At 42.3% G+C, this 19495-nt stretch overlaps 1 protein-coding gene across 1 annotated transcript in view; it reads right to left on the reverse strand.

The window, feature by feature from the left end:
- The window catches only part of CCDC175 (coiled-coil domain containing 175), a 61617-nt gene extending 46540 nt beyond the window's left edge, over positions 1-15077 (reverse strand). Inside the window, exons 1-5 of the mRNA XM_057732617.1 lie at positions 14909-15077; positions 13084-13169; positions 11141-11252; positions 7067-7202; positions 4165-4393 (exon numbers count right to left, since the gene is read on the reverse strand). Coding sequence (XP_057588600.1) covers positions 4165-4393; positions 7067-7202; positions 11141-11252; positions 13084-13169; positions 14909-15068 — 723 coding nt within the window. The 5' untranslated portion in view covers positions 15069-15077. The remainder of the gene's footprint in view (positions 1-4164; positions 4394-7066; positions 7203-11140; positions 11253-13083; positions 13170-14908) is intronic.
- Between the last annotated feature and the right edge of the window lie 4418 nt (positions 15078-19495).

A 19495-nucleotide genomic window follows, 5' to 3' on the forward strand; every position in this document is an offset into this window, starting at 1 on the left:
TCTGTTTTGGGTTAGGGGAGACCTTATGGGTTTGAAGACTCTGACAGCTGTTAACAGCTTTTCCTTCCTCATTGGAAATAAAGGGAATTAACAGACTGTTACTTTGGCATATGATGTGCATTTAGTGAGCATTGGTGGTTGACTCCTTAATATCCATCCCAGTTAGCCTAGCCCACTGGCACACGTAGTCCCTTAGGATCCATTATTGTTCTGGGCTGGGCACTGTCTTAACCTGGCTGGATCAGACACAGCAAGCAACTTAGGTCCTTGGTTGGGAAAGGTTTTCTTCTCTATGCTTGAATAAAGAAGCATATAGTCCAGTTGTCACTGGCAGCGATCTTGTGATAATGAGGGAAACCAGGTGAAAGGTGAGAGATGGAGGAGGGAGGAGCCACTGAATTAGCGAATCCTGGAGTCTGCCCTACCCCAGGAATTCCTACTGTGCAAGATAATAAATGCCCCTACTGTTTAAGCCAGTTTGAGTAAGGGCTTCTGCTATTTGCATCTAAAATTATCCTAACCCTTTTCTTTTTCTCCCAGGGAGATAGACCAGGGATAGGCAAACTACTACCTATGGGCCAAATCCAGCCACCACCTGTTTTCATAAAGCCACACTTATTCATTTAGTTATTGCTTTTGGCTCCTCTGTGCTAAAATGGTAGAGTTGCATAGTTGCAAGAGAGACCACGTATGGTCCACAAAGCCGTATTACTCTCTAGCTCCTTTCAGGAAAAGGTTTGTGGATCCCTGAGAAACACTGTTCACAAAAGGAAGGAGAACCTGTCATGTTCTCAAATTCCCAATTTGCAGCCCCTCTGGGCTTCCTTCCTTTTGTTTTAACATTTATATTAAAGAATAGGAAGGGGCAGGGGAGGGGGGAAACTTCCCTTTAGGGCTTAAAATGAAGTTAGAAACTCAATCATTCAATACAGTAATATTATAGAGTGCCTACCACATGCAAGGTATGCCAGGCACTGATCCTGGTGCTAGAATTCAGCAATGAAAAAAATGGACAAGATTCCAGCTTGGTGGAGCCTTCCTTCTGGTGGGCAAAGCTCAGATGCCACTGAGGGACAAGTCTCTCCCCAGTCCTCACCTACACTGTCCTGCACATTGTCCCTCAGTGGTCTCCATGCAGACACATCCCACTCTTTGCCCCTATAACTTCAGTGAGCCCCTCCAGTGGGGGGGGGCTCAGAGAAAACAGTCCAGCACAGGGCTGGAAACGGTGTGTTAAATGAAGTCCTCTCAGCACTGCTGTGGGTAGAGAATGAAAACAGGAAAACCCCTTTTGGTCCTTGTTGTCCTGATATTATATCATTGCAATAACAATAAATCCAAGCAAGGTCTAGCCCAATGATAGGAACCACAGATTTTGGACTCCAGCACTGCGGTGCAGGCTAACACCTGGTTTCATCACCGCAAAGGTTCAGGGAGCTTGGCTTTTACAAATTCTGTTCAGTGGCTGCAGACTGCCCAAGGGACTTCTTGCCAGCGACTTCACAACGTCTCTGTTCTAAGGGTGACTAGGGCTGAGCTGTTTATACTCAAGAAATGTAATCCATGGTTTTGGTGTAACACTCTCTGAAGACACAGGCGCTTCAAAGGATAGAGACTCTCAGACCTGACTGGAACTTATGAATAGTCTTATCATGAAACCAATCACCACCAGAGGGAAATTGAGACAGGAAGGAAGAGGGCAGGGCATAACCATTACAAGAATGAGGAAAGGGACAAAGCTGTTTCGAAAAACAGGATACTACAAAAACTAGTTAGAACATAATAGGCCCAGGGTGGCAGAAAATTTGACTTCCAGTAGACCTTGAGCCTCATAATACGCTCATAGGAATACATTAGCATGCTACCCGACACACCCACAGGCTCCCAGACAGTTCCCAGGTTGGCCATAAAAGGCCAGAAGGAGGGCAGGCCCAATTCCTGGAAATCCCCCCCCCTTCCCCCAAATAGAATATTCCTCCCACTCATTATCATATGAAATTACCCAGCCCATAAAAACTAACCACCTCCACACCCTGAGGCCACTCTCATTTTCTAAGATAGGTCCAATTCTGCCTAAGGAAGGCATCGCTCTCTAAATAAAATTGCTTTCACTCTACTTTGGCTAACTCTTGAATTCTTTCCTTGGAGAAGCCGTGGACCCTCCTTTGGCAGTCTGACCCAGGGGCTCGCACCTCCCAGGAAGTGATAGTTCTCCCTCTCGCATCAAAATGTTGATCACTGCTGGACTGCATTCGGCTAGATTTTAATTGACTCAAGAAATGCAAGTTAATAAGTGTTTTCCTTTTTTCTTTCTTCATACACACATATATATGTGTGTATGTATATATATATACATACACACATATATATGTAACATAGCAGGGTTGCAAGCCCAGGTCCAATTTCCTGCATTATAGTTATGCTAGTTCTCATGACGGAGAGGGTAGCACCAGGAGCTCAATAGCAATTGTCATCCTGGGCCAGGCCCTCGCTGCATGGAGGAAAAGAAGGCCGCTGCTGGGAACACCTAGCGTGGAGACAGCCCTGCTTCTCCTGGGGCAACCTGAAGCAGAACAAAGAGGAATCCATCAGAAGCCATTCTGAGGGAGAATTAGAATGCAGGATGCAGTAGTTATGTCCACTGACCCTCACAAAATTCCTCCTCTCAAAATACCCTTCTCTTTTGGGGCTATGGACGAAAAAATGTGGCCTGCCATTTCAGTAAACAATGAATGTCGCTGGTCATCAAGCCATCTGCCACTGTGCAGCCTCAGCCTGGATGGTGTGCCCTGAGGGGATCCAGGATGGAAAAAAACAGGATACTGGCCCTTTGTAGTTAAGATGCATATGAAAGGATTGATTTCAATGCGCCCAAACTCTCGCATCTTCCCACATACAGAAAACCACTAAAATCAACACCTTGAGAAGTCTGCTTTTGTGTGTGTGTGTGTGTGTGTGCGTGCGCGCGCGCGCACGCACTTGCACTTGTATGTGATTAGCAATAATCTTTTTGATGTTGGACTACATGGTTTTTCTCAGCAAAAACTTCTATATATCCTGGCTCCTCCATTACACCTCTTTGGAACAGTTCCTCAGAATTATCTGAGAGGCTGCCTTCCTGGGCTATAGTCCTCGATAAGTTCCTCAAATAAAACATAGCACAACTTTTAGGTTGCACATTTTTTTCAGTTGACAGGGCCCTTCGCTCTGCCTACCCCTCTGCAGGCCTCTACTCTTGGATTCATTCAGTAGGAGGCACAAGTTCTGAAACCAAGCAGGACCTTCTGGGGCTCCTGGGCACAAGAGTCTTTCCATGTCCCCCATTCTTGTTTGTGGGAAGCAGGCTTCATTCAGCCTCCGTGACCTTCCCTGAGTTTCACAGGGCTGGTTCAAACAGTTGCTTAATCAGGGAAGGGAGGGGATGCAGAGACAAGGGAGGAGAGGTCAGCAAAAAATAGTGCAGCCTTGGGGCAGGGTCCTGGTTTCTTCTCAAGGGATACACATAACAATATCTTCGAGCTTTTCTGCAGAACTAAAACCCCCGCAAAATGGAAGATGTCAACTACTTGTTGAAGCGTTCTTCCTTCCAGAGAGAAGGTCACAGAAGAAGCCCAGAAGCCATCAAGAGACCACCTGACGCCAGGCCAGATGATCTCTGAATTGAAGGAATGCAGGACATACAGTTTTGAGGGCATTAGCCCACTGTGGCCCCCTTTGCCTGGCAAAGCAATAAAGCTATTCTTTTCTACTTCATTGAAAACTCTGTCTCTGAGATTCAATTTGGTAACGGTGCAGAGAGGCCAGGTTTCAGCATCAGTTCCAGCAGAGCTGAACTCTCTGATCCTGTATACAGAGACATGGCCTCAGAACTGTCAAAGGCAGCCAAATGATATGGAAGAAAATTCCTAGTCCCTATAGGGCTGCATATAAGCTAGGGGCCACCCCATCCCTGTCACTCATATTCTTTCCCATGAACTGAGATGCTGCTACACAATCAAACATCTTCCCCACAGGGTTCCAGTGTCCTTGAGCCTCTGCTCAATTCCTGCAGAAGATACCATGGGAATGCTTGCTAGCTTCAAGGACAAATAGGTTATTTCCCATTTCCTGCCCTCAATTCTGTACAATTCTCTATTTAAAAAAAAAAAAAAACATGCCACTTACCTCTTGACTCAATTTTTCTTTTTTTTTCAAATATTCTACTTTTTCTCTTTCCATTTGCTCCTCTACTTCTTGAATATATTTTCTTTGCAGTTCTAGTTCTTTCTTCTCCAAGTTAATTTGGGTATAAGTCTCATTGATGTAAATAGTGGTAGCTGCTTTTTCTTTCATTGCATGGTTAAGTGACAGGATAAGCTTTTCATAATGCTTCGCTAGCTCCTCTTGCTGTTCACTAGGAGAAAAAGAATCATCTTGGCATTAAAAGATGGCTTTCCAGAAAGAAATTTAAAGTCTGTTTGGTGAGGTGAACCACCATAACGAGGGAAATTTAAGGGATACTTTAGAGTTGAATATGTGATTGTCTAAACTTGGTTGAGATGAAGGACAGAAGGAAACACAAGTGTCAATCTTGCAACTGTTAATCGCTGCAGAAGTGTCTTGTGGTCCTGCCTCACCCCACCCATCCTCACACACCAGGTAGTAACTGGGATATTTTGGTTTAAAGCATACAATGATTCAAAAACAGATTTGAATAGGTGAATGGAATCTGGCTGGACAAATGGTTTGATATGTAGCATTGCCATAGCTATCTTATCATCCCGAGGTATGTAGTTAAGCCAAAGAAAGATAAAAATCCCACCAGGCACACCGTCCGCCCAGCCCCCCACCCCCACCCCACCCCCAGCCACCTCCTGATGCCATTGCCCTGCAGAGAAGGCCCAGGAGAAAGCTCATCCTCCTCTGATGGACAGGAGTTGGGGAAGAGGGATCTGAGTCTATCTTCAGAGGGTGCTTGAAATCTAATTTGAACCTTTCTTATCTTCTCACAGCTGTAGCCAAATCTGAGTTCAAGAGGAGACATTAACCTCACATATCCTTTGCTGGCCACACTCACCTGAAGCAGACCTTAAGATTGTGAGAAACATCTACCCTAGGGCTAACAATAAAAGGTTTGGAGGGAGGACAATTGATGCCATTTCTCTATTTTCCTTTTTTCAAAGCTCCTGCAATGTAAAGGCCTTTTTTACTTTTTCTAGTCTCCAAGGCTAAACACTTTAGTTTGGGGGATTGTGTGCACAGGCTCAGGAGAATGGAAAGAGGTTGTTGGTAAGTTTCTTTTCCAGAAGTCAACTCCACCACAGAAAGACAATTGAAAGAAGCCCAGGCTAGATAGGGTCAGATAATGGATGCTTGGTAGGTTTAGTAGAGGAAGCCTTCTAAGAATGAAGCAGACTAAGGATGGAGTAGCCTTAAGGAAGCAAAGCAAAACAAAACAAGTCAAATCCATACACCTGACTAGGTATATTGTGATGGGTTGGGAGAGCTCTCAGAAACTGAATGTAGGGCCCAAAGAAACCCCTCTCCCTCACCCCTAAAGAGCTTGCCTATGTCCAGCTGTTGAGGACTGTCCAGGAGAGGACTACCTGTCAGAGTGTGTGGGCACCTTGATATATCTTTGAAAAATGGACGCAACAAGTGATTGTAGCTTGATGATGTTAGCTCCTCAGGCGACCCACCTTATGTTCATTTGTAATTTGGCTTTCCATAAAGATTTCTTTAGAGCAGTGATTCTCAAAGTGTGGTCGTGACCACCACCAGCAGCTGCAGCATCTAGGAACTTGCTAGAAATGGAAATTCTTACCCCCATTCTCCAGACCTACTCATTCAGAAATCTGGGTTGGAGGTTCCAGTAATTTGTGTTTTAACAAGCTTTCCAGGTGAGTCTGATGTACACTCAAGTCTGAGAATCACTGGTCTACAGGGGTGTGATGGTGCTGGCCAGTTGATATGAGTAATCAAGCCTGGATAGTATCTTCCTCATTATCAGTTTAGAGATTGATAGCCCAGTTCATATCGTGGTCTCTGGTGATTGTGGCTATAGCGTGCACCAGGCACAAATCTGCATTATGAGCCGCCAAAAGGGGTTAGAGTATGCAGCCTTTCTCAGACTTATGTGATCATGAACTTTCTTCTCCACGGAGCCTCTCTCAGAAAAGGTGTTCTGAAGGCCTACTTTGGGAAACTGTCCCTGGGCCTTGAGGTCCCCACCTAATTCCTGATGCTTTGATATCTTATGCACCAAGAAACCCGATTATTTTAGCTTCCCAAGAATATTTTTCCATAATGAGGGCTCTGTGAGTATTTCTTACTCTAACAAACTGAAAGTCTGACACTTAGTCTTGCAAATTTACTTGTAGTGCTGGGTTATTCTTCAGGGTTTCATTGTTTTTTCTTTCAGAATATCTCTTTCTCTGTGGGCTGGGTAAGTCAAGATTTGTAATCCCCATTTTATAGATGGAGAAAATGAGGCCTACGGAGGCGGAAGTGCTAACAGCACAGCTGAGGAGTAAAGAAAAAAAACCTAATAGGTGTCAGCTCTCATTTCATTGCAGATAAAATCTAGAATCAGTTTCATTCTCAACCCTCCAATAGACTAAAACTCAATGTCTTTAAGGAACTAAACTAGCTACAATATATACAGTTTGATATTATACTTGCAATACAATACGCAGCAAGATTTCTTCTTTTGGTGGTGAGGTTTGTAAACTTAATTTTACTAAAAATGAAATGAAAACCACTGTGTGCTTCTACCTTTGGAGGTGGGGTGTGAGGCAGGGTGTGATTTACACATAGTCGTTGCTGCTGGGAAGCTGAATTCCCTCTGACATTTTACAGGTCTCCTGGCTGCGGTGGTAGAAGATTTTCTGCTCTCTTCAGGTCTCTGCAGCCTTCACACACCCCTCATCAGCCCAGCAATCTTCTACAAGTGATCTCCACCTCTTAACTTGCCCTGCACCAGATCAGACCAGAGGACAAACCCCTTACGAAAAATTTCTCACTTTAGCCCCAGACCCTGACTCTCTTAAAGACTAAATAACAACAAACAAACAAACAAAAAACCTACCCCAGAGCTTTATTAATTTTTTTCAGATCCAGTATCCTCTTCTTCAGAAACTCTACTTCATCATTTATCCTTGTAATTTTCATGTGTAATTGATTTATCTCAACAAGATTTAATCTTCGAGCATCCCTGACACACTCTTGAAAGTGGGAGACATGTTATTCAGTTGAGAAACCGCACAATTGCAGATACTGACAATTCAAATCATAAACAAATTATGCCTTTCTTTGAAAGATTCTTCTGATTATATTCTTGGATCAGACACCTAGTACTCACCCCCTCAGACCCTCTCTATCTTACCTATCAGTTACATCCCTTATTTCAGCTGTCGCTCTGGTGGGTGACCAGCTTTCTATGAGCTCCGCACAGCTTCAGACTGCTGCAGTCTGACAGCACCTGATTCCTTCCTGTCCTATCCACTCCTCACCTATCTGGGACTTCCCTGTCACCTCTACCATGGGACTTCTTTAGACACCCACACCCCCAATGCATGTGTAAACCAAAGTTTGGGAGGTATGGCAAGCATTGGACCAATGGTAAGCAGAAGGCAGTGCCTGGATGTTCCTGAGAAGAGGTAACTGTCCTGAGGACAGATTCTCACACTTAATTAGTTGCCGTCAGCGGCAGTCAACATCATATTTCACTCCATATTAGCTCTCCCTTCTCCCTGCTTTGTTTCCTTATCCCACCCGCCTCCTCCTTGGACTGTTCATCCTAATAAAATAATAGAACAAAAGCTATTGCTTCTGGCTCTTCTTTCCGGGGAACTCAGTGTGTTAAAGAACAAATTATTCATCAATAAATAACATACTGTAATCACATAAGGCTTCAAAGGATTACCTCAGTGCTTGAGAGATAGACGGTTAAAATGCATGCGTTTTTGAACAGCCCATTTAGAGGTGGGTACTGGACTGTCCGTTTCTATGCAGCAAATTTCCCAGAAACTGGCTGGTGGCCCCCTGAGAGAGCTAGATTGTTTTTTGTAAGCTGTAAGCTAAACTGCTCATTGCAGCAGGGCTTCTCAAGCTTTACGTCTCGCCTATGCATATGCATCACCTGGGGATGTTGTTAAAATGCAGATTTTGATATAGTAGGTCTGAGGTGGACCTAGAGATTATGCATTTTGTAACACACTCCCAGGTGATGCTGATGCTACTGATCCAAGGACCATACTTCGAGGTGAAAAGCTTTATAACACAAGGCCAACTACATTTACTTGGTTAAGTATTTAGTGTGTACCAAGGACCTTATAAGCTAGCATGGAATTTCTTTTTCCTTCTGAAATATTTGTCCTGCTTTATAAAAGTAACCCAATCTGGGAACTTCCCTGGTGGCACAGTGATTAAGACTCTGAGCTCCCAATGCAGGGGGCCTGGGTTCAATTCCTGGTCAGGGAACTAGATCTCACAGGCATGCTGCAACTGAGTTCACATGCCACAACCAAGGAGCTGGGGAGCTGCAACTAAGGAGCCTATGTGCCACAACTAAGAAGCCCATCAGCCACAGCTAAGGAGGCCACCTGCCACGACTAAGACCTAGTGCAACCAACTAAATAAATAAATAAATAAATATCTTAAAAAAAAAAATTAACCGAATCTGGACAGCAAAAAAAAAAAAAAAAGCAACCAAAGAAAATAAAACATTCTTATTTCTGCCTTGAGCACAGATTCTTTTGTCTTATTGTTTATCTGCATGTAGGAGTTTGTTATATTTTCTCTGCCAAACTAGACTAACACTGTGCGTATTGTTTTATAACCGACCACATCACACAGGGTCTAATTGGGAGATAGAAATCTTATATTGAATAGGGAAATTTTAATATAAAGAATTATTAACTGTAACAGAGAATTAGATTAATGAGGGAATGAATAGGAATGAAGTAAACAGGACTTCTAAAGAATTCAGGAATACCAGGCACAAGGAGCAGCACTATCCCTAGGGCTGAGATAGAGTGCCTTCCAGGAAGCAGCACCTCCAGACCTGAGATATAGACCCCAATGGAGATGGCTGCAGCTCATTGGATGGTAAAGAAGTTCATGAAACTTGCCATTGGCCTGGCAGAAATGCTTCTGGGGGGCGTTGGGGGTACCTGTCCAGAGGGAATTGCTATACTTCAGAACTCACTGCAAAATCACCAGGGAAGCTGTTCACAGGGAGGTGCCTCGCGGGTGGCAATCTACCATGAAGCTGCCCAAGGGATACTGGAGGAAGCTGCTGGGCACCAAGGACTGCTGCCTGATGCTGGGAGAAACTACCTGAACTGCAAGAGTGGGCCAAGCTGAGCACACTGGAACAGGAAGGGACTCCCTTTCCTCCTGTATCCCTGCAGGGCTCTGTGCTGACAAAGCTTGATGTTGTGCCAGCTGGCAAGAGCGATATTTACAGGGCCCAGATCCCTTATAACAGAGCAGACAATGAAGGTATATTTGGAGCTGCAAGGCAATAAATGGATAACTGAAGCCACTACTTCAAAAATCATTTTTTAATTTATGTAGACTACTGTTTTAGGTTGGGTTCCCTGGGAAACAAATTTTAAAATTTGTGTGTAGAGCTTTGAGTAAAATCTTCTCTGAGGAAATAAAGGTTGGGCAAGGGTGGGGATTTTAAATGATGATGAGCTTTGGAGCTGTGATGACACTTCAGAGTTATTCTACATTGAGCAAGGGAGGCAGACCTTTGTACTCTCTTGGTGACCAATCACTGAATGTGGGCAGCACTTGGGGAGAGACTGTAAGCTGGAGAAAGCCTTTCTCTTTTGTCAAGGGCAATTCCTGCAGAGGAACTGAGCTGTGAACCTCAGCCAACACTCCTGGCAGCTGGAAAAATAAAGTTGGAGCCTGGTCTTACACCAAATACAAAATGTAACTCAAAATGGATCAAAGACCTAAATGTAAGAGCTAAAACTATAAAACTCTTAGAAGAAAACATAGGGGAAACCTTCATAACATTGGATTTAGCCATGATTTCTTGGATATGACACCGAAAGCACAGGCAACAAATGAAAATATAGATACACTGGACTATGTCAAAATTAAAAACTTTTGTGCATCAAAAGTCATTATTAACAAGAGTGAAAAAGTAACCCATGGAATGGGACAAAATACTTGCAAATCATATATCTGATAAGGAGTTAGCATCCAGAACATATAAAGAATTCCCACAGCTCAACATCATTGAAGCAAACAACCTGATTAAGAGACGGGCAAAGGATCTGAAAAGACATTTCTCCAAAGAAAATATACCAACGGCCAATAAGCACATGAAAAATGCTCAACATCACTAATCATTAGGGAAGTGCACATCAAAACCACAATGAGATACCAATTCTTATCTATTAGGTTGGCTGTTATTTAAAACAAAACAAAAACAAAATCAGAAAATAGCAAGTGCTGGCAAGAATGTAGAAAAATTGGAATGCTTGTGCATTGTGCAAGGGAAGGTAAAATGGTGCAGCTACTGTGGAAAACAGTATGGTGGCTTCTCAAAAAATTAAACATAATATTACTATATTACCACACAATCCAGCAATTCCCTTCTGCATTTACACCCAAAAGAATTGGAAGCAGAGACCTGAATAGATATTTGCACACCCATGTTTGTAATAGCATTATTATTTATTATTATTGTTGTTATTATTATTATTTTGTAACAGCATTATTTACAATAGCTAAAAAGTGGAAACAATGCAGGGGTCCATTGATGGATGAATGGATAAACAAACCATGGTATATACATACAATGGAAGATTTTTCGGCCTTAAAAAGAAAGGAAATTCTGGCATATGCCACAACACAGGTTAACCTTAAAGACATGCCAAGTAAAATAAGCCAGTCACAAAAGGACAAATGTTGTCTTTAGTCTATTCACAATAATTATATAAATTCAAGTCATATATATTACTTCCACTTAGAAAGTGAGTGAAACATATTATGGATCTCGCTGTATTTGTGTTGTGTACTCTTTCTGGCTATTTTTTTTTTGATATGAAATAACTATTCAACTCATCTTGTTATAAGTACTAGACTCTATTTTCTTATAAGATAAACTAAATATCTACAGTTGATAACCTCAAAGTACCTTCCAATTCTCTGCTAACACTAGTGGGAAGAGTTTCCAACAGAAAATAGAGTCTGCTGAGTTCCATGCTTTCAATTTCCAGAAGATCAATTGTGGATTTTCTCATTTCTTCCTGAAAATATAAATTACACATTTAAAAAGTTGATATTAAAATAATAAGATTGATTTCCTAAACAATGCCCTGTAGATGTTTTCAGAGATCAAAATTTGCTTTTCAGTAAATATCTTTTGCTATTATTTTTATTTTGAATAGGAAGTGGGAAATAACTATTCTCCAATCAGTTTTTAAGGTGTCGTCAATTTATCTTTTAATTTCTGCTAATTTTCTTCTACTCAGAAATTATTTTTCACTGTGTGTGTTCCTTGTATGCAGTTTCAAGGAAAGGAAAGACTCCAAAAAAAGGGTGACATTGGGACAGAAAGCTACTTAATTAAAAAATGGAAAATGACTATAAAATTATGCTTAGATATAAAAGAACAATGGTTTTCTTATACCTACTTAAAAATCCAAACAAATAGTCAGGTGGGGATATACATGTGGGGCTATTTTAAAAAAAGAAAAAAAAATTTAAAAATCTGATAATCTGAGAGTGGAAAAAATAGGTAAATCATTTCTTAAATAAATGGTTTAATGGCTATAGTTACTTTATGACCTGAGTCATTGCCATTATATTTTATGAATGATGAAAAGCAGGTTATATAATTGTATATTTAGTATGATCGCTTTTCTGTAAAAAATAAAATTCAATATAGAAATCATCTATAATCTGAAAGTAGGAAAGGCATTCATCAAAGAGTTAATTGTGATTATTTTAGAGTGGGATCATGGTGGTTTTTACTTTCTTCCTTTTGTTTGTCTATTTTTTCCCCCTCACTTTTCCAGAGTAAACACCCAATGCTTTTATAATAGTGAAAATGTGTTACTTTAAAAAATGGGAATATTTATCTCTAAGAGATTTCACAGCTCAGATATTAAACAGAGACATACTAGATACTTTAATAAGCCACAATAAATATTTTGAACCCCTCAAATCCTGGAGAAAGACATAACTAAAAGAACGAAATAGAAGAAAAGGTTTCCACAGGACCACAGTGCAGTACAACACCTAGAAATTCTCAGGGTTTACACATATGTGTTTAATTAACTGGGATTATAAAGTAAAATACATATACAACTATATATAATTTCATAAAAATATAATCACAAAGTAATGAGATTAACTATTTGCAGCAGTGTGTAGACTCAAGTTCATCTACTTTACAGCCATATTTCTACAGTTTTAGATATTTGATATGTTGTAGATTCTCATTCAATATTTTTAAATCAAACAAGGAGAGGTCACCATTCTGAAACATCACCCAGGGCCAGGGCCAGGGCCAGACAGAGACATGTTTGTGACACTTCAAAAGGAAATGCTTTAAATATTTCTTTGGTGGGGCCAAGTTAGTATAACTGAAAGAGAACCTGTTTGTTTTCACTGAAAAGCACTGTCTATGTCAATGGAGCCCAATAATGTTTCACCAGTTTTGTGAGGAATTGCTCATAGAGACCTGAGAAAATTGGCACGATGCATGCAGTGCAGCCCAGAGGTTGTTTGCTGGTTTTAAGCAATGCTCTCATATTGATGTCACAAGCCTTTGTCCATGTGACCCACCCATGAACTGAGCTCTTTCATCACCAGGGTCTCTTCTCTTGAGCAGTCTTGCCCTCATCCATAGCACAGGTCCTTAATTCAGTGCTTTGCGTGGGAAATCGGGCAGCAGTCCCCTGCTGGTCCACACTGGTGCAAATGTTTAGTAGACTGGGAGAGATTTTCATTCAGGGAAAATATTTTCCCTATTCATCTATTGAAGTAACCTTGAACAGAGCTGGTGCTAAATTAAAGTCTGATGAAGAAATAAGTGGAAGATTGAAAAAATAGCTCTTATAGATAATACAATACCAATTTCTTCACAGCGATAGCAACGTCCTTAAGAAAGGTCTTAGCTTCTTCATTGCATTTAAAATAGTCACTTTGCAGTGATTGTTCTAAAAAAAAAATTAGAAAATTAAGATCTCTTATTTACTTGTCCAAATCAAATCCTATTTAACCCTTTAAGATGTAGTTCACATGCTTACTCAGTTGAAAATTGTATCTTTTATCTCTGAATTTCTATAGTACATAATGTGAATATCTTTTTTACTTGTTATTTCTTATTTCACATGTACTAACTTAGCTGTATGCTTTATGTTTCTTGAGGACAAAGTCCTCTTAAGATTCCATCTCTGTATCACTCATGGTATAAAGAAGGAATTTGTATAGGATAGGACAGAAAATTCAATAAATGTTTATGAAAGGGATAAATATCCATATAACATGCCCATAATGTAGGTTTAAGAATATCTTCATATATATACACATTTGTATACACATATCCTAAAGGCAATATTTAACAAGAAAGCACTCTAATTTTTCAAAGATCCATTATGTCTTTTCACTTCTGTGCCAATATTTTAATCATGGAATGGGAGTAAATATTTGTAAAACTGGTAGGTGTGAGGTAGATAGAGTTTCTAACCCTTTTCATTCACTAACATAAAAGATACTGCCTTTTCTCTCATACACTGTGAGTCAAAATCACCTGAGAAGAGAGACTGCGAAAATGTTGACAAAGGTAAGGAAGACAAGATTCATGCAGAATGGGAAGAAGGAAGGAAAAAAGAAAAGATAGAAGGAAGAGGAGAGGAACAGAGGAAGCTCTCCATTGGCTCTGTCACCATTGTATTATACAGATTCTGTCTAAATGGATTCCAGGCCAGCATCCACATGTGCGGGATGAGTTTGATGTGCTTCATGTTTCACATGTATATAATCTGTTGATTCTTATAACTTCCTGATGAGTCCCATTTCACAGGTGAGAAATCTAAGACTTTTGAGGTCATGTCATGTGCTCAAGGTCACAGAGCCCATCACTGATAGAGTCTGGATTCAGACACAAGCGGTGTGACTGCAGAGTCCATGCCCTGAGTGACCATCCTCACCTCTCAGAAGAGTAAATAGCAATTTCTGCCCTCCGTTCCAGGACACTTGGATTCTCTTAATGAACTAAGCTCTCAGACCAAGTGAAAATCAGTTACTGAGTTTCCAAGCAAGTGTGTGTTAGGGAGGGACAGGCATTGCCTGCTGTCTCTTTTCCTTTTTTCTGTGGAATGAATGAGCACTAGCATGTTTCCACTTGCAAACCGGCTGGGGAGCTACATATTTTATAACTCACACTCTGAGCAAGAAAGCATAATGAATTTTTTTCCCTATGACAAACTTTCTGAGAGTCCAGAAATTATTAGCAGAAAATGTATTTGTGCGTAATGCACAATTCCTTGCCTAAAGCAACAGGAGCTTCTTGAACACTTCCTTTCTTATTTACCTGTTAAATCATCCAGTTTGCCATGGCAAAGTGTTGGGGGAAATTAACTTGTAAAGAAAGGGCAAGAAGGGGTAAGCTGAAATTAAACACGTAATCTAAATGCAGGTGAGCACTCCAATCACAGGCAAATGGCCAGTGGCCTGGGAGTCCAGAATTTGTCTGGGATTTGTCACCATTTACTGGTGTGAGTTTGGGTCAAGTCACAGAGCTGAGCCCTAGGTCCCACTCCATTGCTCCTCTCTACCCCCAAGGAGCTGGGGACGGTTCTGCCCTAGCAAAAGATGCCCTGAGTTCTGGTAAGAGGGATCCCACTTAATGCCGCCTAGGCACTACCTCCGAGAAGACGTCCCAAGGGCCTCTCACCGACAACTAAGAGCTGCTCCAGGGCGGCAGCCGCGACCGAGGAGCCCAGGGTAGGGGGGAAAGTGCATAATTCCAGAGAGGGGCCAGTGGAGACAGCGGCCGCCTGCAGCGCCTTCTCGCCGCTGAACCCCAGCTCTGGGGACCTGGAGCTCAGAGCCATCTTGCTGCTCCTGCGCGGCGCCTACCAGGCCAGAGCTTAGGACCGCCGGTTGCCACGGGCAACGAGGACGCCGAGGACGCCGAGGCCGCGCGCCCGCTCGCGGCTCTCACCTGGGGTGGGCGCCTCGCCAGTTTCTCTAGCCTTATCCACAATAATTAATTGATCCTGTAAGTATGAGTCCCTCTTTAGCCGTCCTTTCCTCCTTCCGTTTCTTTGGTTCAGACCTTGTACCTGAACACTTGCACACTTCTCGTGGGCCATGGAATCAGAATAATGATCACTTTTGAACGCATTTCTGTGCTAGGTACTACAGCTTTTTGTACGGCGCCCTTACTGTTCACAATGGCTTTGTGAGGAAAGTTCTTTTATTATCACCACTTTAACAGACAAGGAAACTGAGGCAGGGATGACTGAATGTATTGCCCAGGGGCACAAGTGGATAATTTGGGGTTTAAAGTGGAGTCTGTATAAATCTTTCCATTATGCTACAATACCCATCTCTGTACTCTTCTAGACCTTTCCCTGTATACATTCTACCACTGTGCACATTTTACCTTGAATCAGTGATTTTCTTCTGCCTTCTCATCAAACTGTGAGCTCTTTGAAGGCAGAGATATTATTTATTTTTCTCTGCATCTCCAAAATCCAGCCCTGCATCAGGCTGGGCAGATTGAGTGTAACTGCTAGTTCCTCTTTCCTCTGGTTGATTAGAGAGCAGCAAGGGTGATTTAACCCCCTCCTTCTTAAGTTTTCTTCATAGATGGCAATTGAAATCCGAGTGAAAGTAACGTGACAATAGCTATCCTTTGGGGAATGGAAATGTATTCCAGGCACTGTCATACATACTTCACCTACAGTAATCTATTTAACCCTCATCCTTTGGGGTAGGTGTTATTTGCCGCTTCGCATATGAGGACACAGAGTCTATGCCCTGAATCACTATACTATACTGCCTTGGCAAGAACACAGTACATCAACAGCAGAACTAGCTCTAGAATCCAGGCCTCCTTCCTCCAGGAAGAACCAGATCCTGGCCTTTAACACTCTCCTGGTTCCCCTCTTTTGCAAGATCTGGCATTCAGATCCATCCTTGCCCTTCTGTGCTTTTCTCTGTGTGTCAGGGGCAGGATGTCTGGAAACCACATTCCTCAAACACACTTGTCAGCTGGTTGGAGACCCTGGTGGGAGATTAGCTGCCAAAGAAACCATCCTGTTTGTCTCCTGGAGTGGCAGTTTCAGGCCACCACAGTTGACTGCGTCCCAGCAGTTTGAGTGGCTTCAGAGGTGGCAGGAGTGGGAATCGGTGCCTCTAGCAGTCTCCACTGCTTATCAGTGCAGGCATGTGGGCACAGTACAGGTTTGTAGCAAACCTTCCCTTTGGTTTCTATAGCCCCTGGAGCATATTTCCTGTGATAAACTCCCCTCTTCTTGAACTATCTGGACTGAACCATGCTAAGCCAACCTTTATGCCTTCTGGTCACCTCACCTGGATCACGTTGCTCTCTGTTGTCTATGAGTAAGGCCAGTCCCTGAGGGGATATTGCATGTATACCTTTGTAATTAGAAAAGAAAGTAAAGCTTTTTTTTTTTTAATTAAAAAAAAAACCAAAAAAATAAAGAAAATACACAAACTTAAAATAGTTGAGAGTATAAAGAAACACATTCTTTGTTCCTTCAGTAGCCATAGACTGTGTTCACTGGGCCAAAAGTCATGTCTTACTTCTCTCATGTTTCTTTTTTACTCTGGTAACATAAAGAGAGATTTTTCTCTTCCAGTCAATATTTTTCAGGCAGACTTTAGCTCAGTAGCAGAACAGCATATTAGAATACCCCAGTTCCAAGCTGACATTGATTTTTAAGTTATGGTAAGCAAGTTTGCTTCTGTTTCCCCTGCTAGTTGACAGGGTCAGGAGGAGAACTCAACTGCTGCATGACTTTGACCTCTAACTTGCACAGGAATGTAGATGACCCTATATTCAGGCATATTTGCAGTTTCTACAGTATTTGCGGTGTATAAGGTTTTTGATGGTGACATTGCTCTTGTTCCTGTCTCGGCATAAATCTAGTACCTCTAGGGAAAGCCTCAACTTCTTGGTTGTGTTTCTAGACCCTGGGTTAGACCAGGTCCCATCTTGGTGATGTGTTAAACATCTCGCGTATAGGAAGTCATTGCATGTTTCAGTGCTTTGCACTCAGCATTTCAGGATCTCTGATGGTTCAGTACTGGACCGTGCTCAAATCCTCCTGAGAAGTAAGAATTCAAGAAAATAGAGTCTCTGTCTTCCTTACTCTGACCCTATCAGTCCCACGTACAGGGCCTAATACGGGCACGTGGCCCTGCCCTCCCACGTGGTTCGTCAGTAGTATTTTTTCTTATCTTAATGCCCTGCCACCTTTTGCGTGTTGTGCTTCATCTTCAGGCTTTTATTGCTTCATGGTCACAGGCGGCTGCTATAGCCCCAAACATCATGCCCTTGCACAACGGAAGGAGTAAAAAAGGTCCACCTGTGGAAGCCCCTCTTCCCTTCATCAGGGAAGTAAATCTGTCCAGAGTCCTACACACTTCCTTTTATGTCTCAATGGCCAGTACTAGATCACAAGGCCACCCATGAAAGGATAAGACGAGGTATCTGGACTTCCAGCTTCTGTGGAGGTGGCAGGAGAGAAGAGGCTTCAGAGCAGCTGGACAGTTACGCATGGAACGTCAGACACACACACATTCTCTGAACTAGTATTTGTCAAGCCCAACATTAGGTCGCAACCAGCTGGCTGGGTGGGCCTTTCCCGGGGGTGGTGAAGGACTCAGTGAGGCGTTCAGCATTGAATAGACAGGCAGTCTTGATGCTTGCCCATTGATCCTTGAACCAGTAGGCGCTCCCCCATTTAAGCCTTCATATTGGCTTTATGCCTAGGTCTGCAAGGTGGTTATACATTAGACACAGATTCCATACCCCTTGGGCTTCTCACAGCTTCTAAAGTACACGTCTATGATCAGGCTGCGATTCTCAGTGACAGCAATTCCATTATACAGTCATTTGTGGTCTAAATGGCAGGAAGAGCGTGTCCCCTAGGTAATGCCAGATGGTTAGAGAAGCAAACAGATGGATTAGTGTCCCTGATGGAGTTCTGCCAAATAAAGATAGCACAGCACCTCCAAGGAAGGGCAGACTGTGTCACTGTTTGTAACAACACCTGATAAGGGGTCTCCTTTTCAACGTTGTCTCTTGACAACTTGTTTTTATCTGTCATCAGCAATTTCTTGGGGCTAAAAAGATATGAGTCAAATACCCATTGCATCATTTGCTGGTGGTTTTTGATTGGCTTAGGTAGTTAACCTCTTAATCTCCATTCTTCATCTGTAAAATTGGATTTTACATTCCGGGATTATGACGTTTAAGTAGAATAATGATGTGCTTACCACAGAGTACATGCTATTTCTCATCTTTTATTTCTACTAAATGGAAAATAAGAAACATTTCTTCTGAAATACAAATGTTAATGTCCTTTCTGCATCCCGTGCTTTCCTTAAACATCTTGGTCATTCAACCCTTAGTGACAATTACTGCAATTAAATCAACAGCTGCCGTCCCAGAGTTGAGAAATTGGTTTCATTCCCATGTTATTTCTGCCGCATAGTAGTGACTGTCTGGAGTGCTCAGGTATGCAGGGTTCTGAGGCCGAGCTTCTGCAGAGAAAGATGCCTCCAGGTTCCCAGAGAAAGGCATGACCACACATGTGCTGACATCGGACTCGTCGGTTTACGTGTGTGTGATGTGCCTGCCGTGTGCTGGGCATCGTGCTGGGCACTGAGCTTACACAAAAGAGACCCACAGGTGGCATCAGGGAAGGCCTCTCTCAGGAAGGGAGACATGAGTGGTGACAAGGAGTGAGCCTTCTTTTACTAGTAGAGGAGAAAAAGAGGTCAGAGAGAGAAAAAGCAAAAAGAGGAAAGAGAAATAAGAGAAGGAATGGGAGAGAGAAGGGGTAGGAATCTGGAGAAGTCAGCTGTCTACTCTCATGAAAGCCTCTTTTCCTCTTGTTTTCCCTAAAAGTTCATTTTCTTTGATGAATCCAGTTAGCATGTATTGAGCTTTATTACATACCAAACACTCTAATCAGTGCTTTGACTAAACACCTGGACAAGATTTCGCCTGTTTTCAAGAAAATGGCCTTGAAGGTGGAGAAAAAAGGGTACGTTTTGAAGCACACCTGCAAAGCAGTTCGTACATTTTGTGAGTGTTTCCATGCCTTACTTAACCTTTATCATAACTCTCTGGGGTGATTAATATGATTACCCTATTTTTCAGGAAATCCCACCAATATGAGAGCTTCAATGACCTTGCGGATAACCTCAGGTCAGGCCTTTAAAGCTGGACAGCGGCAGAGCAGTCCTTCTGACTCCAGGACCCTGGGGCACTGTCTGCTAT

The sequence above is a fragment of the Hippopotamus amphibius genome, chromosome 4, assembly GCF_030028045.1.
Source record: "Hippopotamus amphibius kiboko isolate mHipAmp2 chromosome 4, mHipAmp2.hap2, whole genome shotgun sequence".
In the NCBI taxonomy this organism is placed as follows: Eukaryota; Metazoa; Chordata; class Mammalia; order Artiodactyla; family Hippopotamidae; genus Hippopotamus; species Hippopotamus amphibius.